This window comes from Amblyraja radiata, chromosome 12 (genome assembly GCF_010909765.2).
Source record: "Amblyraja radiata isolate CabotCenter1 chromosome 12, sAmbRad1.1.pri, whole genome shotgun sequence".
NCBI classification, from domain to species: Eukaryota; Metazoa; Chordata; class Chondrichthyes; order Rajiformes; family Rajidae; genus Amblyraja; species Amblyraja radiata.
In genome coordinates this window covers 6,964,572-6,990,403 of record NC_045967.1, presented here as the reverse complement: position 1 = coordinate 6,990,403, position 25,832 = coordinate 6,964,572, and the positions used below count along the sequence as shown (strand labels likewise).

General features: G+C 44.4%; 1 protein-coding gene across 4 annotated transcripts in view; it reads right to left on the bottom strand.

Annotated features, from left to right (window-relative positions):
* LOC116978891 overlaps positions 1-17,088 on the bottom strand; it is a 153,259-nt gene extending 136,171 nt beyond the window's left edge. For 3 of the 4 annotated variants that reach the window (XM_033030151.1, XM_033030150.1, XM_033030152.1), the window contains exons 1-4: positions 16,961-17,088; positions 10,226-10,313; positions 6,177-6,358; positions 4,227-4,369 (exon numbers count right to left, since the gene is read on the bottom strand). In XM_033030151.1, the coding sequence (XP_032886042.1) occupies positions 4,227-4,369; positions 6,177-6,358; positions 10,226-10,313; positions 16,961-17,063 (516 nt within the window). In that variant the 5' untranslated portion in view covers positions 17,064-17,088. The remainder of the gene's footprint in view (positions 1-4,226; positions 4,370-6,176; positions 6,359-10,225; positions 10,314-16,960) is intronic. The other variant, XM_033030154.1, reaches the window with a different exon arrangement.
* Between the last annotated feature and the right edge of the window lie 8,744 nt (positions 17,089-25,832).

Genomic DNA, 25,832 nt, shown 5'->3' with positions numbered 1-25,832 from the left:
AATGCGTTCTCGCTGCACTGGGGTGGAATGTTTATATATGTATTTCCTCCATTCTGCCTCGTCAGTCAATGCCTGCAAAAAATCAAGCAGGACTCCGCTTCAGGAGTATTAGTGGTACCCGACTGGCCTACTCAGCCATGGTATGCTCATGTTTTGTAGATGGCTACTGAGCCTTACATGATTGTTCCCAAACACAAAAACCTACTTATGAATCCGGTAACTGGTGATCAGCATCCTTTACATGATCGTATTGATCTGTTAATTTGCAGATTCTAATGAGACCATACCTGGGGAGAGGACTAACCGATCGTACCGTGGATGTTATCACTGCAGCCTGGAGGGATAGTATCCAAAAGCAGTACATCTCTTCGATAAGAAAGTGGGAGGTGTTCTGCTTACGGCAGAATATAGAAACAGCTCACTCACGGCTGGTGGGCTGGCAGATGACTCATGGCTATTTCTTGAAATTCAATTTCAAGCAGGGTGCAAGGCCACCAAATTAAAATCCATTTTCCTACCATTTCAAGCAGGGTGCAAGGCCACGAAATTCAAGTCCAGTTTCCTACCACTTCAAGCAGGGTGCAAGGCCACCGAATTTAAGTGCAATTTCCAACCACTTCAAGCAGGGTGCAAGGCCACCGAATTCAAGTGCAGTTTCCAACAACTTCAAGCAGAGTGCAAGGCCACCAAATTCAAGTGCAGTTTCATACCACTTCAAGCTGGATCCAAGGCCACCAAATTCAGTGCAATTTCATACCACTTCAAGCAGGATGCAAGGCCGCCAAATTCAAGTGCAGTTTCATTCCACTTCAAGCCGGGTGCAAGGCCACCAAATTCAAGTGCAGTTTCATTCCATTTCAAGCAGGGTGCAAGGCCACCAAATTCAAATGCAGCTTCATACTATTTCATGCAGGGTGAAACCACCATAAAACCACTCAAAACACCAAACTCACAGTTCAGTTGACATTCAGTGTGTTCAGTTGATTCACAGCTCAGACAGAATCGTGAACTCTCCCTCCCCCATCATGCAGTGACTGAGCCACACCCACACTTCCGGGTTTTATAACCCCTCCCCCTCCCACCGGAAAAGGTGTGGCCTTCATGACGTGATTGACAGGAGAGAGATTCTCAATATTTTTTAAACACTAATAACACTTTTATTTTTCATTGATGGGAAGAATTCTCTGTACCTGCTGAGCAGAGGGAGATTGAGTAAGAAGGCCAAAAATCACAGCCGTAAGTGGTAGCGTTTTATCTAAAATCAATATAAAATGCAAACAGTAAGTGCATTTGCAGTAGTGCCTTTTAACTTCAAGACAAAGCACCCAAACTGCAATTTGCAGTAAGTAGTGCCTTTCAGCTTCAAGCCAAGCACCCAAACCGCCATGTGCAGTAAGTAGTGTCTTTCAACTTCAAGCCAAAGCGCCCAAGCCACCATTTGCAGTAAGTAGTGCCTTTCAACTTCAAGCCAAAGCATCCAAGCCACCATTTGCAGTAAGTAGTGCCTTTCAACTTCAAGCCAAAGCATCAAGCCACTATTTGCAGTACGTAGTGCCTTTCAACTTCAAGCCAAAACACCAAGCCACCATTTGCAGTTAGTGCCTTTCAACTTCAAGCCAAAGCACCCAAGCCACCATTTGCAGTAAGTAGTGCCTTTTAACTTCAAGCCAAAGCACCCAAACCACCATTTGCAGTAAGTAGCGCGTTTTAACATCGCCAAAGCACCCAAACAAACATTTGCAGGCAGTGCCTTTTTACATCAAACAAACCATATTTTCATTTTCAAACCACATTAAGGGGACTCACAGTTGAGTAGACATGTGTTCAGTGTTATTCAGAGCTCAGAGAGACGTGACCCTTTGGCTTCATCCATCTTGCAGAGAATGAGTGAGGCACACCACTTTCTGGTTTTATAGTCCCTCCCCCTCCCTCCAGCAGAGGCAGCAGAGAGAATAGTGATTTGTTTTTAAATTGTCATCGATCCAAATGCAGTTGTCCACAAGGACCTGGAGATGGAATGCCAGCACATCTAACCTCCTGTATTACCACTGGACCTCACCAATGAAACCTCAAAGCTGCATTATGTTAACGTTCAACACAGTCCCTCACTTGACAGAAAGCGATTATCGGACAACTGAATCATCCTTCCACAACCAGAGACCAGTGCTGACCTACTATCCACCTCACTGGTGACCCTCGAACCATCCTTGATCGGACTTTGCTGGCTTTACCTTGCACTAAACGTTATTCCCTTAACATGTATCTATACGCTGTGAATGGCTCGTTTGTAATCATGTATTGTCTTTCCGCTGACTGGTTAGCACACAGCAAAAACTTTTCACTGTACCTTGGTACACGTGACAATGAACTAAACTGGATGTGATAACATACATTAGGGTGAGAGTGTACAGGACAACAGAGTTCAGCTACCCAGTTGAAGGTTTATCAAATTACATTGCACATTAACTCAATCCATAAATATCTTCACTGATCCTCACCCTCAACAAGAATAATATTACTGGACTTAATTATTTCTGGAAACCCATCCGCTAATTTATATTGACATTATTGGCTCCAGGTTGTATCTTATTTACAAGTTTTCTTACCATGGTCCTAAGGCGGAACTTGGTTGAGTTCTTCTTCAGTCAATCGATGTTAATATAGATGGGTAGATTAATTTTCCTCGGCATAACATTCTAAGATGGTGGTGGTGAAGGGGGAAGTCTACAGATGTGAAACTCACCATGAACTCACCTGCCTCACCCATGCAGGCTACTGTAGCTGGGACATGTTGCCAGTGTGGGGGGGTTGGGCCGAAGGGCCTGTTTCCATGCTGTAGCACTCTATGGGAAGTTTTGTGATTAGCTTGGGAAGAGGGGCAAAGCAGCCTTGGCGCACAGAGCAGAGGAGGGATGGCATGGCTGCGGTGGTTGCAGTGCGTGGTGTTGCCAGAGGCGGCTGTGAAAGGCCGTACAGCAGCAGAATGAGCAGGTGCATGGAGCGCAGCCTGCAGCAGCTGTATGGAGCGGTAATGGAATTGAGCCAACTCAGTGGGACAGACAGCATCTCTGGATAGAAGGAATATGTGACATTTTGTTTCGAGACCCTTGTTCAGATTTTCTACTATTGGTTCCTAGTAGCTGCAGCATCCATGTTACCAGAATGGCTTCAGAATAAAGGATTTTTTGAATTCATTTTCTTACGAGTTTGTCAATGGCATTACATGCGTGTTTAATTTACCTGTTTGGATGTTGTTTCTCCACCAGTAACCAGGGAGACTCCACTCACTCCACAATTTTGTCGTGCCGCAGTATATGTTAACCTTGCTTTTCACTTGAAAGGTGTAGAGCTTCTCTGGATCCACACTTGCCAAATTGAAGTTTGTTTTTTCCATGACAGTAACTTTCTATGTGGTGAAGAGATGAAAAAGTAGAATGCGGCAAATATTCATTAGTTTAGTTTAGGGATACAGCATGGTAACAGGCCCTTCGGCCCACTTAGTCTGCATTGACTAAAGATCCCCACACACTAACACTATCCTACACACACTAGGGACAATGTACAATTACACCAAGCCAATTAACCTACAAACCTGTACATCTTTGGAGTGCATTATTTTTGAGGATTCCTTCAATAAAGGAATTAATTTAGAGCATCATTTTTTTGATTTCCATTAAAATTACCCAAGTTTTGCTCAGTAATATATATTTATTTAAAAGCAAGTTATTGAAAGAAGTTAACAACCAAATAGCCGGGGTCAAGATGTGAAGATAAATCTCCCATGATTTGGCCTCAACAATGTGGGTGGGAACATTTCCCTGCATGTTGAAAATAACAGCAGAGAATGTTTAATTATCCAAAAGGTTATAAAATAACTGTTAACGATTACATGGAAATGCTTAGTTTAGTTTAGTTTGGAGATACAGTGCCGAAACAGGCCCTTCGGCCCATCGAATCCGCGCCGACCAGCTATCCTACACACTAGGGACAATTTACCAAAGCCAATTAACCTTCACACCTGTGTGGCTTTGGAGATGTGGGAGGAAACCAGAGCACCCGGAGAGAACCCACGCGGTCACGGGGAGAATGTACAAACTCCTTATACACAGCACCCATAGCCAGGATCAAACCCGGCTCTCTGGCGCTGTGAGGCAGCAACTCTCCCTCTGTGCCACCATGCTGCCCCTGAAGTCACCGTTAGTCTTAAAGTCACTGCCACTCTGTACCTGCCATTCCTTGTCCTTGTTATTCCGGTACCTGACTTCAAACTCCATGCAATTGAGGTTTGGCATCGTGGAAACCCAACTCAGGATGAGCCCGTTCTTTTTCGTGGCATTCACCACCAGGTTCTCAGGAGCAAATGGTTTGACTGAAAAGTAGGAATTGGGTTTAATTCCGTTACACAGTTGCACGTCACACATAATGTGATTCTTTGCAAAAGAAAATTATAGCGCAGCAAAACTGAAGCGAGAGCATTGTCCAAGCTTCAAGGGCTAGCATCAGGTCAAATTCAATGCAATCTCCTTCTCAGTAGGATACGTAAGCAAATGCGTGAAACTATTAAATGACTGTCTTGGCACCTGGCCTATTGATCTGTATACATGTTGCATCACATGATTCAATTCAATAAGTTTGAAATAAAAGCTGCCATCAATAACCATGATCTAGAAACGTTCAAGTTGTTGACAACTTGCATGGTTAATGAATGCACAGAGAACAGTACAGTACAGGGACAGGCCCTTCGGCCCACAATGTCCATGCTGAATATGATGCCATATTAAACTAATCTCCTCTGCCTGCACGTGATCCACACCCTTCCATTCCCTTGCGCCTATCTAAAAGCCTCCTAAATGCCACTAATCCATTTGCCTCTGTCAGAACCGTTCCAGGCACCCACCACTCTCTGTGTAAACAAGTTCCGATTTTTGCGTCTATAATTCCCTGTTTCGGAGGGTTTAGCTTATTGTTTCACATCATCAGACTCCTTAGCAGATGTTAAATTATCCAGTTTGAGTTTTTAAATCTCTTTCACTGTCTTTATCTATTATTCTGTTAATTTTGGCAGGGTAACCAGTAATCGTAGAGCTCTAATGGCTCTGACACACGGTACGAGTTCATTCCGAGAGTTCTCCCTAGATTTACGGTAATGGCCACTCGTCGGCATTCGGGGCTCTCGTGGACATTTTTCAACGTTGAAATATCTTCACGAGTCTTCCCGAGCTTACCTGCTGTTAGCGTTACAAGCTGCGAAGAGACGTCTCCGAGTTCCGACGTACACGCTACGTTCATTCTCCAAGCTTACCACGATTTTGATTTTTTTTAAACTGGCGAGAGCTCTTGGAATGAACTCGTACCTTGGGCCAGTAACTGGGATTGGAAATTTCTATACATTAGTCAAGTCAAGAGCTCGAAATAAAAAGGGAATGATCATTTTGTTGGGAGCTTACTGTAGGCTGCCAAATAATGGGAATTACAAGAACAAAAATGCCAGGAGATTGCAGGCAGCTGCAAGACTAATAGGGTTGTCTTAGGAGAGGAGACAAGGGGACAGGCAGCATCTCTTTCTTATTTTGTGAAAGCAAACTTTTTTAAAAGGCGAGGCAAACAATCGGGCAGCATCTCTGGAGGGAAGGAATGGGTGAGGTTTCGGGTTGACACCTTTCTTCAGACTGATGTCAGGGGAGTGGGCGGAATAGAGATAGAATGTAGTCGGAGACAGTAAGACTGGTGAGAGAACTAAGAAGGGGGAAAGGGGTGCAGTGCGTGGTGTTGCCAGAGGCGGCTGTGAAAGGCCCTACAGCAGCTGAGTGAGCAGGTGCATGGAGTGCAGACTGCAGCAGCTGTATGGAGCGGTAATGGTATTGAGCCAACCCTTACTTCATCAATCCAGTGCAGCCAGGATACCAGGTCTGAAGGTGAGAATTACAGAAATTGTACTTTTCAGAGACTTGGAAGCTGCAAGATGGCATTGGAACAAGCAACTCTCTGCTTGCTGTTCCAGAAGATCTATTGTACTCATGTCTAGTATGATTTGACTGGGTAACATGGACAAGAAGCATTCTAATGTATCTCTGTAATCCCTGGCAATAATAAACTCAACTCAACTCAACAAAACACTCTTTAGTGATTTTGACTTTACCAATGCCAGCTGGTGTGTTATCTACAAACACTCTTACCTTGGTCCTGGAGCAAAAAAAATTGGGGTTCTCCTGAAATAGTTCCTGAGCCACTGGATCCATTTCTGAAAACGTAAAATCTTTTGAATAGTTGTATCTCACTGGTTGAGAAATAGCATCCTACGTTGTAGCCATGTTGTTGAATGTAGCTCTTGCATTCCTGTGGTGGTTTTTTGTTATACCTGTAACAAGCAATATTTTTTCAATTATGACTGGGAAATTAAAAACTGTAAAAACTACGCTTCCTAAATTATATAAAGCAAGGAAGACAGAGTAAAAATGTATACACATAGCACCGAGTGCACGCTGAACATCAGTCACCCGTTCACGCTAGTTCTTGTGGCACGGTGGCGCAGTGGTAGAGTTGCTGCCTTACAACATTTACAGCCCCAGAGACCCTGGTTCGATCCTGCTTACGGGTGCTTGTCTGTACGGAGTTTGTACATTCTCCCTGTGACCTGCAACCTCGCCTTGTCAGCTCTCCCTCAGCCCTCGGGCTCCTCCTCTTCCTTTTCCCTTTCCTCTCCCCACCCTACATCAGTCTGAAGAAGGATTTCGTCCCGAAACGTTGCCTATTTCCTTCGCTCCATAGATGCTGCTGCACCCTTGAGTTTTCATCTAGATCTTTGTTTTCCTCCCACACTGCAAACACCTACAGGTGTGTAGGTTAATTGGCTTGGCGTAAATGTAAATTGTCCCTAGTGTGTGTAGGATAGTGTTAATGTTCGGGGATTGCTGGTCGGTGCGGATTCGGTGAGCCAAACAGCCTGTATCTCTCAAATAAACTACACTGAACTGTTATCCCATTTTCACATCCTTAGCCACACTCTGGAGTCAATTAGGTCAATTACGCACGTCTTTGGAATGTGGATGGAAACCAGAGCACCTGGAGGAAGCCCACCAGGATACAGAAAGAACTCCATTGTCAGCAGCTGAGGTGAGGATTGTACCCATGTATTTGGCAGTGTGAGGCAGCAGCTGCTGGGCCACCGATTGAACTGTTGCGCTAGTATGGGAGTTGTGGGCCAAAGGTACTGGTTTCCTGAGGGCTAGTATAGACTTTGTGGGCCGAATGGATTCTGGGCTTGCAGCCAACTGTTTTAAAACCCACGCTGAGGAAAACAATTTGGCTGCAGCCACCCGACAACCAAAATTCATTTTGTGGACACAAACGTGTCAAAAAGGCGAGGCAAACAATTGGGCTGCAGCCACCTGACTACCAAAATTCGTTTTGTGAACACAATCTTTTTAAAAAGTCGAGGCAAACAATTGGGCTGCAGCCATCCGACAAACAAAATTTATTTTGTGAAAGCAAACGTGTCAAAAAGGCGAGGCAAACAATTGGGCTGCACCCACCCGACAACCAAAATTCATTTTGTGAACACAAACTTGTTAAAAAGACAAGGCAAACAATTGGGCTGTAGCCATCCGACAAACAATATTCATTTTGTGAACACAAACTTTTTAAAAAGGTGAGGCAAACAATAGGGCTGCAGCCACCTGACAACCAAAATTCATCTTGTGAACACAAACATGTTAAAAAGGCGAGGGAAACAATTGGGCTGCATTCACCCGACAACCATATTTCATCTTGTGAACACAAACTTGTGAAAAAAGGCGAGGCAAACAATTGTGCTCCAGCCACATGACAACCAAAATTCATTTTATGAACACAAACTTGTTAAAAAGGCGAGGCAAACAACTGGGCTGCAGCCTGCCGACAACCAAAATTCATTTTGTGAACACAAACCTTTTAAAAAGGCGAGGCAAACAATTGGGCTGCAGCCACTTTACAGCTGCACCGAGGGGACTCACCGTGGAGTAGACGTGCGTTCAGTGCTGTTCGCAGTTCAGAGAGCCGTGACCCTGTCGCTTCCTGTGTCTGGCAGAGACTGAGTGAGGCACTACACTTCTGGGTTTTATAGTCCCTCCCCCTGCCACCAGCGGGGGCAGCAGAGAGAATGGGGAACTTTTTTTAAACTTTAATATCGCTCTGATTTTTCATCAATGGGAAAAATCCTCTGGTCCCGGAAGGCGGAGGGGGGGCTCTGAGCGAGGTGGCCAAAAATGACGGACGTTGATGGCGGCGTTCTCATGGAAATCGCAGCACAGTGGGCCAAAAGCGGTCAAGATCAGACTTTTAGTAATATATACAATTAGCAAATGAAGGCTTCAATGTAAAAAAAAAAAATCACACAGTTATCACCTCACTATATTGTCAAATTATTCACACTTGGAGCAAGCCGCCTTGAAATGCATCCTTGATAATCTACACTTGGGAGAGATAGATCAGCAATGATTGAATGGCGGAGTACACTCGATGGGCTTAATGGCCTAATTCTGCTCCAATGATTTATGAACTTAGGGACACCAATGGGCCTGTCCCACTTACGCAATTTTTTCGGTGACTGCCGGCACCCGTCATAGGTCGTTGCAGGTTGCCGACAATTTCCAACATGTAGAAATCCAGCAGCGACCGGAACAAGGTACGACTCTTTGGTTGACGACTCACAACAATACAGGCTCCACACCGCGACATGTCGCCAGGGTGTCGCCTGTATGGTCATGAGTAGTTTCCTCAGCCGCCCAAAGAGTCGTAGCGTCTTTCTGGTCGCCGCTGGAATTTCAACATGTTGGAAATTTACGGCAACCTGCAACGACCTACGATGGGTGCCAGCAGTCGCCGAAAATGTCGCGTAAGTGGGACAGGCCCATAACGGTACATTCGCACAACCTCCACTTGCAGCTACTGCCCTCTAATTCAGGCAGAATTGCACAGTGTGGTCGAACCAAAGTCCATTCATTCCTGCCTCTGAAGTTGATTTGTAGTGGATATGTTTGGGGGTAAGTATCAGTGCAAACTTTTGAAACAAGAGCTAAATCGTTCCGTTAAGCCATTTGTACTTTAAGCAATTGTACGCAAAGTCAATGACCTTCAAGTCCCAGCATTGGTGGTCAACTGGTGTTTCTGATTTCAGCCCACGGCGGCACAGTGGAACAGCTACTGCCTGACAATGCCACAGACCCAGGTTCAATCCCCACTACGGGTGCTGTCTGTACGTAGTTCGTGCGTTCTCACCCGTGATCTGCGTGGGTTTTCTCTGAGATCTTAAGGTTCCTCCACACTCCAAAGACGTAAAAGTTTGTAGGTTAATTGGCTTGGTATAAGTGTAAAATTGGCTCTCAAGTGGGGAGAGTAGTGTTAATGTGCGGGGATCGCTGGTCGGTCGGACTTGGTGGGCCAATGAACTGTTTCTGCGCTATAATCTCTAAACTAGAGTAAACAAAACTAAATGTTTGCTGGGCAACTCCAAAACATAGTTAGAGTCAGAAACAATGGAGTGCCATCATGCTCACATGAAGGCCATACTCGGTGAAAACATCAAGGCTTGTTCAGAGGATTTCAGAAGCAGACAAGTTTTCACAGCAATCTCTCAGCTCAATGGTTGGATAAGTTGATAAGTGTCTCTGGTAAGAGTCTCCACCTGAAACATCACCCACTCCTTCTCTCCAGATATGCGATGCTGTCTGCCCCACTAAGTTACTCCAGCTTTTTGTGTGTATCTCTGATGGACTCTTTGTGAAATAGAAACATAGAAAATAGGTGAGGAGGAGGCCATTCAGCACTTCGAGCCAGCACCGCCATTCATTGTGATCACGGCTGATCGTCCCCAATCAATAACCCGTGCCTACCTTCTCCCCATATCCCTTCATTCCACTAGCCCCTAGAGCTCTATCTAACTCTCTCTTAAATCCATCTAGTGATTTGGCCTCCACTGCCCTCTGTGGCAGGATCACATTAGAATATATCTAATTAGAACAAATCGCATTAGAATATATGTGTTAAATGTTTCAGAATTGAATATTGAACCTTGGATATCTGATATTCCACTATTTATTCTCTTGAGTCATTTACCTCGGATGCAAAAAACAAAACATCTAATGATCTCGTTGCATGGAAACATCAACGTGTGAATAAATTCTTAGTGATACAAAACTGTAGAAGGACAGGTATTCCTTGAGCAGTTGCTTCTGGCTGGCAAACTCACCAGTGATACAGGGTGGAGTTCACGTCCCCTTCACTGTGGGTCCATGTGCACTCCATGAATTCCTCATTATAGACAATGCAATCGACATCTACAGGCAGAATGGAACACGGAATTAGTGTAACTCATCATGGGGGTTAGTGCTGCACAGAGGGCCCATCACAGAACGGTACAATTAGGGATATATACAATGATGGGAAAAGTTAGGCCTGTGAAAGCATAGAAAGCAGGAGAGGCAACAACAGAGTACAAGGTAAAAGGGAAGATGTAATAGATCATAGTAGCCTTTGGGACTCGATATTGTTCAAAAATCTGAAGTAGTAACTCAGTAATTCACTGCACTTCTGTCACATTCTAGAGTCATGGAGAGAGAGGGGTAAGGGAGGGGAGTGAGGGGGAGGAGAAGAGTGAGAGGAGGTGGAGGAAAGAACAGTGGGTGTGAAGGGTGGGGAGAAGGGACAGGAGGTGGGTGGGAGGGGAGGAAGGGGAAGTGGGGGAGAAGGGGAAGGAGGGGAGGGGAGGGAGTAGTGGAGGCAGACGAGAAGAGGTGGGAGAGGGGAGAGGAGGTTGGTTGGAGGGGAGGGGAGGAAGGGGTAGGTGAGGTTAACCCAATCATTCCTGGGATCATTCCCGTCTTTTGTTTTCCGACTGGTCTTTGAACCGTAATTTCAGGGTTTAAGCTGGTACATTAACGTTCATAGACCTGGGAAAATGACCCGGGAACATGTGATTGTGGATGATCAGCCATCATCACAGTGAATGGCGGTGCTGGCTTGAAGGGCTGAATGGCCTACTCCTGCACCGATTGTCTATTGAATTCCACCATTACAGCCGGGCGGTTTAATTTCATGTCATTAACCACATTAGTAATTAGACATAGGTAGGTGTTCTTAAAAATAATAGGTTGTTGCAAAAACTTGTGTTGCTGGATATTATCCTTCTGGGAAGGTTGATAGGTTGATATTATCCTTCTGGGAAAAAATCTGCCTTTCTCCTTCTAATCTGTAAGTCATTTCTGACGCACCAAACTGGTTGTTTTTTAACTGCCGTCTGAGATGCCCAAACAACCTTCTCCTTTCATTGGCCAATTTGGAATTCATGATAAGTTCCAGTCTTGTCGCCAACAATCACATCACAAAAATATATATTTTGAAATCTTCTTCCATTTTGTATCATCATCACATCTGTTACAATATCTCCTGCACTCTATTCTGCAACAGACTGATTTTGCCCTCCGTCAATTTCACATTCCCATTAATAGATAAATCCATCCAAGGGCTAACACAGGGACTGTCGACCGAATGGACTCCTTCTATGCTCTGTGATTCTATGTAGCAACATGTGCATGTACCAACGCAAATATATTAACAAACTAGACTAAGTGGGACCCGTTGGGTCAACATGTTCACACGGGAGGACTGGTCCTCCAACGCGATATTCCACCTCCACCAATTACAATAATGGTGGCCAGTGGGGGGGTGGGGGTGGAGGGGGGCTGCTTTCTGGAGCGCTAGTATAGGTACTGTGGACTGAAGGGACTGGTTAGTATGGACATTGTGGGCCAAATGGATTCTTGGGGTGGCAGCTCAGTCACTCATGCCTGATATGCTGGCAGCTCACTCACAGCTGGTGGGCTAGCAGTTGACTCACGGCTATTCCTTGAAATGCCATTTCAACCAGGGTGCAAGGCAACCAAATTCAAATGCAGTTTCCTACCATTTCAAGCAGGGTGCAAGGCCACCGAATTCAAGTGCAGTTTCCGACCACTTCAAACAGGCTGCAGGGCCACCGAATTCAAGTGCAGTTTCATACTACTTCAAGCAGGGTGCAAGGCCAACAAATTCAATGGCAGTTTAATACCACTTCAAGCAGGGAGCAAGACAACCAAATTGAAGTGCAGTTTCATACCATTTCAAGCAGGGTGAAACCACCATAAAACCACTATAAAACCACACAAACACCACACTCACAGTTTAGTAGACATTCAGTGTGTTCAGTTGGTTCATAGAGAGAATCGTGACCGCTCTCTTCCCCCATCTTGCAGACACTGAGCCACACCCACACTTATGGGTTTTATAACCCCCCCCCCCCTCCAACTGGAAGGGGCGTGGCCTTCATGGCGTGATTGACAGGAGAGAGATTCTCAACATTTTTTTAAACACTAAAACACTTTGAACTTTCATTGATGGGAAGAATCCTCTGCACCTGATGAGTGGCGAGGAACTGAATAAGATGGCCAAAAATCACAGCCGTAAGTGGTAGCGTTTTATCTAAAATCAATATTCTGTGGAAACAGGAAGTTGTCAATTTTCCACCAACAACAGCCATTTCAGCCTTTCAAAGCAGTTATCACCACCAATAACAGCCATTTTGTTTTTGCCGTGCAGCCTTTCAAAGCAGTTACCACCACCAACAGCCATTGTTTTTCCAGTGCGCCAATTAAAAGCAGTTGCCACCACCAACAACAGCCATTTTTTTGCAGTGCAGCCTTTTAAAGCAGTTCCCACCACCAAAAACAGTACTATACAACACCTGTATCTGATCTGTTTGGAGACCATGCAGAACTTTGTGTATTTCATGTGACAATATCATCGGTGACATTTCAGGTCGAGCCTCTTCCATTCCTTCTCTCCAAAGATGTTGCCTGTCCCGCTGAGTTACTCCAGCCTCTTGTGTCTATCTTTGATGTAAACCAGCATCTGCAGTTACTTCCTGCACATGTCGATGGTTTGATATCAGAGACAACTGAACAAAGATTGATGCTTTCTGGTGCAGCAGCAGCGCCTTCCTAATGTCAACGCTAGGAACTGCAGATGCTGGAATCTTGAGCAAAGCACAAAGTGCTGGAGGAATTCACTGGTCAGGCGGCATCTGGAGAGGGAATGGACAGGTGATGTTTTGGGTCGTGACCCTGCTATCACTGGCATCCTTGGCTGGGCTGAACCAGGAAGCCCTGGTACCAGCTGCCAATGGCCACCATTTACATTCAATACTCATGATGCTACTTCCTATGCAGTCGCTGCATAAGAAACAGGAACTATATCACTTGACCTTACTGTTTTTATATTACATTTATTTTAAAAGGAGGTGCAAATGGGGTAAAAAATGTTCCTACATTTTAACGCACACGTTGAGAGGGAAAATTACCTTTTCCACAAATATTAACTATTAAATACTCTACTTCCAGGACTGGGATCCAAGCGAGGAATGAATTATATGTAAAATTCACGTCAATTGTTTGATATCGGTGATGGTGGTGAATAAAATGATATCGCACCGAGTGGTGTATACAATCATGAGAGGAATTGTATAGATTGGAAGAATAGGCCAGGTAGATGCACAGTCTAGGGATGTTACAAAACGTACCTTCAGCGGCGCTGCAGTTTTGCCACTGGCCGTGTGCGCGACTTTGGCGTCTTTGAGGGGGGGGGGGGGGCTGGATGAAAATGCCGCTTTCTCCTGCCTGGCCGAGATGGATTTCCTCGGCCTATCAGCTGAGGCAGAACAATCGTTCCGACTTCCGTTCTCGGAAGTTTAAAAAAAATCGCGGGACAATTTAATCGCTGGAGTAAAATAAAAATACCGCCCTCAATGCCTACAATGGGACGGATCTCATGTAGGGACAAAACACAGGGAAAGTTGTTTACATGTAAACTTGCTTCTTAGGATGACTTTAATCAAAATTTCCTTCGCGAAAATGTGATTTTGGCCCCATACGAACCGGCAGTGTTTTTCCTGCCGATATGAGGTTCAAATTCACCGCAACCGCAACGTTCCAATCGATCGCGTTCCAGAAACACCCACTCGATTTAAATGGCCATTAATTTATGGGAATTAAACATTAAATTCCTTCCATTTGGCCTATAAATTCATTACAATGAGATTTAAAAAATCATGTTATATTGTGAATTCTTGTGTGAATGTTATTTGGACACTTGGGCTATTTAAAAATGTTAACCTTTTCTTAAGAAATGGATAGATGTTTAGATCTAGTAATTGAATTTTGTAATTAGCTACAATTAGGTAACTAACTAATTATATGCTTTAATTTCAGGTCATCCAAGTAAGATTGTTTCAAATTTGTTTCAGAATGCTTCAATCTGTAATAACTGAACATTTCATTCAGTTCTCTTAATTTTTAAGAAAGTTTGACTGTCCTCGATCACAGCTTTTGTGCTAAGTCAATGGAAAAGCAATAGGGAACAAGATGCTAATTTCCGTGTATGAAAATGGCCATAACCTTTTAAATACTGAAGATATGAAAGTGAATGAGGTGTCAAATTAAACTTCTTTTTATGCTTTATCTGATGGGATAAATTGCAGACTTGATTTTAAAAATCTCAAAATTTTGTAACATTGCTACAGAGTCTCTTGCCCAGAGTAGGTGAATCGAGAACCAGAGGACATAGGGAGGAATAGATCAGGTAGATCCACGGTCTCTTGCCCAGAGTAGGTGTATCGAGGACCAGAGGACATAGGTTTAAGGGAAAGAGATTTAATAGGAATCTGAGGGGTAAATTTTTCACACAAAGGATGGTGGGTGTATGGAATGAGCAGCCAGAGGAGGTTGATGAGGCTGGGACTATCCTAATATTTAAGAAACAGTTAGACAGGTACATGCATAGGACAGGTTTGGAGGGATATGGATCAAATGCTGCCAGGTGGGACTAGTGTAGCTGGGACATGTTGGCCGATGTGGGCAAGTTAGGCCAAAGGGCTTGTTTCCACACTGTATCACTCTATGACTCTATGTTCATCCTGAATGCACAAAGAGATCTCCTGGCTTTAAGGCATTTCAGATAAACAGATTGTTCTTACACATTATGTGATGATGGTGAAATAGTCTGGTTTGAAGCATATAATGAACCAGGCAAAAACTGGGAGTGGCATCGAAGGTAAATGTGAAGCCACTAATACACTGAGACCTCTGATTTCAGTTGCAATTTCATTTGTTCACTTCCTCTGTGGGAATGTACACTGAACTCATGATCCCCAATTGTCTCGGATAGACGTCAGTATTTTAATTATTATTTTATAGGAAACATATAGGACTAATCTGTGACACACATTATGATCTGCAATAATGCAATCAATAACAATCTTGCATAATTTCCATATCACAACTTTCGAATTGAGAAAGGCCTGGATAGAATGGATGAGGAGAGGATGTTTCCACTAGTGGAAGAGTTCAGGACTAGAGCCTTAGAATTAAAGGACGTTCCATTAGGAAGGAGATGAGGAGGAATTTTTTAGTCGGAGGGTGGTGAATCTGTGGAATTCATTGCCACAGCCCTCTGTGGAGGCCAAGTTAATGGATATTTTTATGGCAGAGATAGATAGATTCTTGATAAGTTTTGGTTTCAGGGGTATGGGGAGAAGAATGGGGTTGAGAGGGAGAGATAGATCAGCCATGATTGAATGGCAGAGTAATCTTGATGGGCCAAATGGCCTAATTCTGCTCCAATCACTTATGACCTAATGAATGAGAGTGATGCACTGATAATGAAAAGCAGTTACAGAATACAGAATTAATGTGTAAACTGTCACATCAAAGAGATTTACTGGCTGGAATTTTGTGGATCTGAGTGTAGACAAAGGTCACAATATAATTTTAACGGATCCCAAATGGCCAAGATTATATCTGTTCAATGATTCATGTTGGTTCTCCAGTTCGATTAAACCAGTAGTTCACTCGCAGCCCCATTAGTTTATACATAAACTATTTGAGCCAAGTTCATAGTCCATTATTAAGCATGTATTATTCTATGTTGAAACAATCATGATCCCATGAAGAATCTAATCCAGCAACATCTAATTCAACATCGAATTCAACTAATGATATGGGGAGCCATCATGTGAAACAATGTAATTATTTTCGTAATCACATAACAATGAGGTATTTGTAATTATATTAAGAATCAAATAGTAGCAAAATCACAATTATTCTTCAGCAATAAAAATCAAAACAAATATTTCTAATCCATAAAAATATAAAGTTGCTGGAAGACATTTTTTCTCTGCCTACTTTAATTCCATGCATTGAACCATTTATTTTCTATAATGTAACAGGCAATAGATTACAATACGAGACACTCTATGTCATTGTGAATAATTACTTCAAGATTGTAGAACTCTTTGTAGGTGTTTAAGAGATTTTTTCGGCGACTGCCACAGTCGTAGTTGGTTGCCCAAAAGCAGTGACTGGACGCCCCTATGATAATGTCTACTACAAGCTACGACAACCTACCACCTGGTTGATGTAAAACTACAGCAAGCTACCGACAACCGGCGACCCATTAGGACGTCCACCTATGACCACACCTACGACAACCTATGACCATGCAGGCGACAACCTATGACAACATTTCAAAATCCAGCGGCGACCAGAAAAATGTTACGACTCTTTAGCGACTTGAGGAGGCAACTCACGACCATACAGGCTTCACCCTACGACCTTGTGGAGACAGCCTAGTCGCCTTGAGTCGCCGAAAAAATCTCCTAAGTGGGACAGTGGCATTAGTGCCACGGACATCTTCTAACCTTTCTCCTGAGGTAACCAGCAAAACCATGTGAAAGTAGGAGACAAAGAGCAAAGATTGGCTATTAGCCAAAATTAATTCTGCAGTTAGACGAATAGAGCACACAATGTGTGCCTGTTGGTCGAGTCAGATGGCTTTTTTTCCTGTCAAAAAGTATGTTAAAAATATAATAAAAAGACTTTGAAAAGACATTGCTCACCAGATGACTGCATGCTCGGTTGCACATTACATAAAATCATTATTGAGATGAAAAAATACATCTTCAGCCGAGTTTGTGTTCTCCAGAAAAACCCCTCTCCCATTTTAAAGCTTGATTAAATATTTATTTCCTTAAACTCAGCTCTTTTGTACTGTCTGGTTCATTAATGCTTCTTCCCCTTTCAATATAACTCATGTTCCTGCTGTTTCGGGGAATTTTGTTCCTTTTTCTGTTATTGTCCTCACTAATTGTTTTTCACTAAAAGGCATGCATATGTAATTTAGCCCGATACTATGAGGAAACGAAACTTCAGATGCTGGAATATTAAGCAAAAAACTCATGGTGTCGGAATGAACTGCTGACGCTGGTCTAAACTACAATACAATACAATACAATACAATTATTTGTCATTTGGACCCCTTGAGGTCCAAACGAAATGACGTTTCTGCAGCCATACATTACAAACAAATAGACCCGAGACACAACATAATTTACATAAACATCCATCACATTGCTGTGATGGAAGGCCAAAAAAACTTATCTCTCCACTGCACTCTCCCCCCCGATGTCAGAGTCAGAGTCAAAGTCAAAGCCCCCGGCGGGCGATGGCGAATTGTCCCGCGGCCATTAAAGCCACGCCGGGTGATGCAAGGTCGCACACCGGGTTCTTGGTGTTAGAGCCCCCGGCGTGCGCTCGCAGAGTCCCGCGGCCATTCCAAGCCGCGCGGGGCGGTGATGTAAGGCCCCGCTCCAGGAGCTCTTCAACCCCGCAACTCGGGCGGGAGAAGTCGCCATTGCGGGAGCCCTGAAAAGCGGTCTCCCTCCAGGGACCCGCGGGCTTCCGGTGCCGCCGTCCGCCAGACCCGCAGTTGCAGCCTCCGAACCTCCGGAGGTCGGGCCGCAGCAGCGCTCCACCACCGCTCCACCCGCTCTGGACTCGGCCAGCTCCGCGACGGTGAGGTGAGTAGTCGGCACCAGAGCCCCCGGTCTTCCTGTTGGAGGCCGCTCCTCGTTGCAGCCCCAATGACAACGGAGACCCGACAAAGAAAAGGTCGGGTCTCCCGTGCAGGGAGAGATTTAAAAGTTACCCCCTCCCTCCCACCCCACCCCCACCCTCCCACACACATACCCCAACAAAAAATAACAAAAACTACATAAAAACATAGACATAAAATAATAAAAACGCAGACGGACTGCAGAGGCCGCTGCTGACGAGAGTCGCGCCGCCCACCGAACTGAAGCAAGACACAAAAAGCTTGAGTTACTCAGGCAGATCTCTGGAGAGAAGGAATGGGTGCTGTTTCGGATCGAGACCTTTCTTCAAAAGACCCTTGTGGCTTCCAGCTCTGTTTACAGACTTCCCACTTTGGGCCCAACCAGGATCGAAGATACCTACACTCCTTTCACCGCTTCTCACAATAATTCTCTGTCCCTGTTCTACACTCTACACTCCCCACCATGTGCCAGTACCTGCTGGAGGCTCTCACAACTGCGGACCTTGCTGTCCCATAGACGTATCTTCCACCTCATCCATCACCAGATCCATGCCTTCAACCAGTACTTCTTCATTTACCTGACGTCTATCAAGGGTTGCAAGCTCCCTGCCTCCAGATCATGGCCTCCACCAATGCTACAGGACCCAATCTCACTCCTGAGTGCCTTCAGATCAGAGACCCCATTACTGACCACCTCTGGGTTGGGTCCCTAAATACCAACTCCGCTGTGTTCCATGGCCCTTCCACTAATGGTGACCATGACCACGGCACTTCCCCTCACCCCTATTCTTGTGGAGCCCTGCTGTTGCCCCCTCCTCATTAGGTTTTAGGTTTTAGAGACACAGCATTGAATCAGACCCTTTGACTCCCTGAGTCTGCGCCGACCAGCGATCACCTCGAACACTAGCACTATCCCACACACTAAAGATAACTTACAATTTACAGAAGCCAATTAACATACAAACCTGTACGTCTTTGAATTGTGGAAGGAAACCGGAGCACCCGGAGAAAACCCACGTGATCACAGGGAGAACGTATAAACTCCGTACAGAGAGCGCCCGTAGTAAGGATTGAACCCGGGTCTCTGACGCTGTAAGGCAGCTACTCTCTCACTGTGCACTGTGCTGCCATATATCACCGCCTCCTTCCATAGCACCTTCCCTGAGTCCCCTCTCCCTCAATCTGCTCTCTTCAGAGCCCATTTCTGACCCCATCCACAAACTCTGTCGGGTTTTCACCATCCCTCCTGACCTCAACCTCTTCAATATTGGATGGTGAGTCCTCTGCCTTGATTTGTCCCTCTATGCCCATACCTAACGAGTTCCAAGCCCGCCTTGTTATTGTTTTCTCCAAAGAAAGACACCCAGACCTTTACTGATCTCATCAGCACTGGTAATCTTCCCTCAACACACTCCAACATTATAGTCTGAAGAAGGGTCTCGACCCAAAACATCATCTATTCCTTTTCTCCAGAGATGCTGTCTGAAATAGACCCGCTGAGTTACTCCAGCTTTTTGTGTCTATCTTATAGTTTACCAACTCCACTTAGCCCATTTCTATCTCCTTCCCAAAATCCACAAACAGGACCCCCCCCTGTTTCTGCTTGCTTTATTTTAGAAATACAGTGTGGAAACAGGCCCTTCGGCCCACCCAATCCGTGCTGACAAGTAATCACCCCATCCACTAGCACTATCCTACATACTCCGGACAATTTACAATTTACAGAAGTCAATTAACCTACAAACCTGTTTGTCTTTGGAGTATGGAAGGAAACAGGAACACCTGAAGAAAACCCAGCAGTCACAGGGAGAATGTACAAACTCTGTACTGACAGCAACTGTAGTCAGGATTGAATTCAGATCTCTGGCGCTGTGAGGCAGCAACTCTACTGTTCTCCTAGCCCTCCGAACTCATCTCCAAATACACCGATTCTATCTTTTCCACCCTTACCTAATCACTTCCAACCTGCATCCGAGACACCTCACACGCTCTTCACTACTTCAACAACGTCCAATTCCTCGGCCCCACCTCATACTTACCAGGTACGTCCAGTCCCTTTACACCTCCATATCCCACCAGAGAGATGTCAGGGTCCGTGGTTCTTTGCTGAAAAGTGACACAATCAGTTCCCCTCAGCTAACACTTTGCCTAATACAACATGTCGTCACCTTCAACAATTTATCTTTTAATTCCTCTCAATTTCTTTAAGTCAAAGCTGTACTAGTACCAGCATGGGCCCGAGCTATGCCGTCCCTTAGTTAGTGACGTTGAATAACTCTTGTTCGAAACATACCCCAGCATCATTTCCCAACTCTTTCTCCACTACATTGACATTTGCACTACAGTTTGTTGCAATTAGCTGTCCCCATCATTCTAACAGAACATTACTTTTTATCAACATTACTAATACCTTCCACCTTGCTCTCAAATTCACTTGCACTACCTCTGGCACATTTCTCCGCTTGCTCAATCTCCCACTCTCTTCTCCATCACACGGGATGAGTTAAATAGGGCTCTTAAAGATAGCGGAATCAAGGGATATGGTGAGAAGACAGGAACGGGGTACTGAATGTGGATGATCAGCCATGATCACAGTGAATGGCGGTGCTGGCTCGAAGGGCCAAAAGGCCTACTCCTGCACCTATTGTCTATTGTCTATGGGACAGACCATCTACCTACTTCTATTACAAAACTGTTCCCACTGCTAACTTGACTACACCTCCCCCCCCCCCCCCCCACTCTGCCTCTTGTAAGGACACCACCCTTTACTCTCAATTTTTTCCATCTCCACTGTTTCTGCATCCAATTTGAGGCATTCCACACTAGGTCATCTGAGATATCTTCTTTCCTGAGTAAACGTGTTTCCCCCATAAATATCACTTTGCTAAACACCTTTGCACGGTCCGCATGGGCCTACCTGACCTCCCGGTTGCTTAACACTTTAACTCTCCCTCCCATTCCCAATCTGACCTTTCTGTCCTAGGCCTTATCTATTGTCAGAGTGAGGCCAAACGCAAATTGGAGGAACAACACCTCATATTTTGCTTGGGCAGCTTACACCCTAGTGGTATGCCTTGTGTTTTCTCTGACTTTAAGTAACCCTTACATCCCCTCTCTCTCCATCCCTCCCCCACCACAGTTCTCCTATTAGTTTCACTGTCCTCCTAATTAATCTTACTGTTTGTATACCTCATTGTTACCTTTCCCATAGCCAACAATGAACCATTGTACATTTCCTTGATCATCGTCTGCTTTGATCTGTCCTTTCACTCTTTACATGCTCTTTGTACCCTTCCATATCTCTAGTTTCCCTCTTCCCTGACTCTCAGTCTGAAGAAAGGTCTCGATCCAAAAAGTCACCCAGTTCCTTCTCTCCAGAGATGCTGCCTGTCCCGGTGAGTTAAGGGCCTGTCCCACTTGGCCGTCATTTGCGCGTAATTTCTGGTGGCCGCGCGCGGCGTTGCAGGATTTAGTGATGTACAAAATCTTTGCGGGCCATCTGCATGATGCGCAAATGACAGCCAAGTGGGACAGGCCCTTTACTCCAGCCTTTGTGTCTCTCTTCGGTGTAAATCAGCATCTGCCGTTCCTTCCTACACATGTGCCTTCTTCCCCTGCTATTGTGGATGCAGCTTTCATCCATGTTTCCTCCATGTCCTTCAATTCTGCTCACTCCTCCCCTCTGCCCAGACAGAACAAGGCTAGAGCTCCTGGTCCACCCCTCCTTTCATCCCACCACCCTCTGTATCATTCACTCACCTTCAATGTGAGCCCATCACCAAAACTTCTTCCTATCCCCCCCCTTCCCCCTTTCTGTACAGACCATACTCTTTTCAGACACAAAATGCTGGAGTAAATCAGCGGGACAGGCAGCATCTCTGGAGAGAAGGAATGGGTGATGTTTCAGGCTAAGACCCTTCTTCAGGCTCTACTATAAAATATTAACGCCCTTAACAAACGCTTCCTTGTCCACCTGGAATCTACTATAAAAATCTTCTCTCTCTTCAGTTCCTTGGTTTGCTCGTCTCTTCCTACCCAACCTGTGCCCTCCCTGGGCACTTTCCCCTGCAAACACACGAGATATAACACCTGTCTTCCACCTCCTCTCTCAATTCCATCTTGAAATCCTAGGAGCCCTTCTGGGTGAAACAGAAGTTCACGTGCATCTCATTGCATTCGGTGTTCCTGATGTGGCCTTCATTACATTGGCAAGAGTAAGCATAGGCTAGGTGGCCATTTTAGCGAGCACTTGCAATCTGTTCATTAGGCGTATTGAACGGATTAGCTCCCAGCTGCTAATCCTTTTATCTCCACTTCCAAATCACATACCGACCCTTCTACACTTGGCCTCCTGCATGGCCTGAAAGAGGCCATGCAGAAACTGGAAGAACAGCATTACATATTAAGCTTGGACACCTTACAACCCAACGGTATGAACATTGTGTTCTCCTATTTCAAGTAATGCCCCTCTAATCCCCATTCTCTTTGTCCTAGACTTTGTAAAATCATAACAGGATGACACGCATTTGATAGAGCTGCTGCCTCAGAGCGCCAGATACCCAAGTTAGATCCTGACCTCAGTTGCTGTTTATGTGGAGCTTGCATGTCCTCCCTGTGACTATTTGGGTTTCCTCCAGATGCTCCAGTTTCCTCCCATGTCCAAAGATGTGCAGGTTTGTAGATTAATTAGCCTTGGTAAAAAAAGTGTCCTTAATGTATATTTGAGTATAGAAGCTGGGATGTAATGTTAAAATTGTACAAGGCATTGGTGAGACCAAATCTGGAGTATGGTGTACAATTTTGGTCGCCCAATTATAGGAAGGATGTCAACAAAATAGAGAGAGTACAGAGGAGATTTACTAGAATGTTGCCTGGGTTTCAACAACTAAGTTACAGAGAAAGGTTGAATAAGTTAGGTCTTTATTCTCTGGAGCGCAGAAGGTTAAGGGGGGACTTGATAGAGGTCTTTAAAATGATGAGAGGGATAGACAGAGTTGATGTGGACAAGCTTTTCCCTTTGATAATAGGGAAGATTCAAACAAGAGGACATGACTTCAGAATTAAGGGACAGAAGTTTAGGGGTAACATGAGGGGGAACTTCTTTACTCAGAGAGTGGTAGCGGTGTGGAATGAGCTTCCAGTAGAAGTGGTGGAGGCAGGTTCGTTGGTATCATTTAAAAATAAATTGGATAGGCATATGGATGAGAAGGGAATGGAGGGTCATGGTATGAGTGCAGGCAGGTGGGACTAAGGGAAAAAAGTTGTTCGGCACGGACCTGTAGGGCCGAGATGGCCTGTTTCCGTGCTGTAATTGTTATATGGTTATATGGTTAATGTGCAGGAATTCTTTTGAGAAGGTTGGATAATATAGAACTAGTGTGAGCGGGTGATCAGTGGTCAGCATGGGCTCAGTGGACTGAAGGGCCTGTCTCCATGTGGTATCTCTAAAAGCTTGTTCTTTGTTCGACCCGAAACGTTGCCTATTTCCTTCGCTCCATAGATGCTGCCTCACCCGCTGAGTTTCTCCAGCATGTTTGGCTACCTTCTTTATTAACCAACTTGTGATTCTAAAGCAAAAATCACCTTAAGGAATTCTTCCTTCTTCATTCATGAATAGGATGATTGTGTAAAAATCACTCAAGCTAATCTTCCAGTCCCAACTCTTCATGAGAACTATTTAATTAGACCTGTTCCCCTAGCCTTCCCCATAATTCGAGCATATAGTTATTTCATTGAAAGAAGTACCAAGACAATGTGTGTTTTAAATGGTTTTCAGTGTTCACTGTGGCTCCTTATCAGTTCCACTAACATAGGTTTTAATTAATTCCCTTTTATCTTTACATGAATAAAACTATAACTAAAAGTAACTTCCAGTGCAGTTCCAGGACATTAGTTTGACCGAGCCTCAAGTAACCCTTGCTTTTCCTCTCTCTCCATCCCAGTTCTCCAACCAGTCTGACTGTCCTCCTGATTAAATTTTTTTTTTGTACGTTTCGTTGTCACCTTCCACTAGCTAACAATGATCTATTCTACATTTTCCTTGAGCTTTGTCCCCTTTGGTGTCTCATTTTCACACCTTACTTCCATATCTCTGTGTCTTCCTCTCCCCTGACTCCCAGTCTGAAGAATGGTCTCAACCTGAAACGTCACCCTTTCCTTCTCTCCAGAAATGCTGCCTGTCCCGCTGAGTTACTCCAGCATTTTGCGTCTATCCTCTTTCTTAATAATTTGTTGCTGCTTCCCCAGAAGAGAGAAGTAATTTGAAATTGGGGGGTGGGGGGGTAATGAATAATATCCTTTAAAAATCACTTTAGCCATCAGATCAGGCGTTTTAACACTGATAACCCACTCAAGGAGCAACAGCATGAAAATTTGATCTAATTTTTAAAGCACTTAATGACAGGTTTAGAATCAACGTGGACTATTCAATTGGATATTAAGGGATTCAATTAATATTTGAAAGGGAGAGATTATGATCTTAATATGACTACCACAGAGCTGGTGGAATCAGTTGAATGCCTGATAAGTTTTAATGAAACAGCATTTGCCCACGTGCTAAAAATGGCCTAACTATTGTTCCTTCATTTACACCAACAGTTGGCCTAGCAAACGCATTGCCTATTAGATTTGATAGCTCCCTGTGGAGAACCAATCATGGGGAAAAAAGAACTGGGAGGAGGATACTGGGGAAATTCACTAAGGAGAGTACAACAAGGCAACACAACTGTAGGGCAAGCTGCATGCTTCAGTTAGGTATGCAGTGAATTAATTCTGACACCATAGTTGCAAAAGTGAACAGATGAAACAGAAGTAAATTACATTGCTGTCACGTTATACAATCAGTCAAGGAATGTACATGTCCTTTACAACAGATATAGGACAATTTGCATAATTTCTTACGCACTAATTATGACTTTCAGAACAATTATTGTTCTACCAAATGCAGTAATGGGTTGATTGTAATGTCATTGACAACAGAGAGAGCAGTGAAAATGTTGAGTCTCATTGTCTGTAACTCATTTTCAACTAGCCTGCAGCTAACAATGGCCTGATTCCTTCATCATCGTTACTTTTTTGCATATCTTTCATTCATTTGTTCTATATCTCTCTATATCACTGTCGAGATCTCTCATTACCCTTTCTCCTGACTCTCAGTCTGCAGAAGTATCTCGACCCGAAACATCACCAATTCCTTTTCTCCAGAGATGCTGTCTGATCCGCTGAGTCATTCCAGCATTTTGTGTCTATTCGGTTTAAACCAGCATCTGCAGTTCCTTCCTATACAGAAAATATTTAAGATATTGTTATTGGGAGGTTTAATGCATTTTCATAGTTTGTTGTGAATTTCAATGCAGGTATTACTTAGTTCAAACATTTCTGATAAGCTTTAGTCTTCATTTTTAGCTTTAACAGTACAGCGTGGAAACAGGCCCCTCAGCCTACCCATTCTGTGTTGACCAGCGATCAAACATATACTTGTTCTATGCTACGTACCATGGACACTTTACAGAAGCCAATTTACATGCAAACCTGCATGTCTTCGGAATGTGGGAGGAAACGGGAGAATCCAGAGGAAACCTACACAATCATGGGGAGAATGTGCAACCTCCGTACAGACAGCACCCGTGGTCAGGATCGAACCCAGGTCTCAAGCGCTGTACGGCAACAACTCAACCGCTGCGTCATTGTGGCGCCCCTAGGATAGGTGTAAGTTGTATTAAAATGTCACCATTACATTTGCATGCAATAACCCTTTAATAACCCATTATCTGTTATTTGCACTTTAGCAGTTTATTTATTCATGCGTGTATATATTTATATTATGGTATATGGACACACTGATCTGTTTTGTAGTAAATGCCTACTATGTTCTGTGT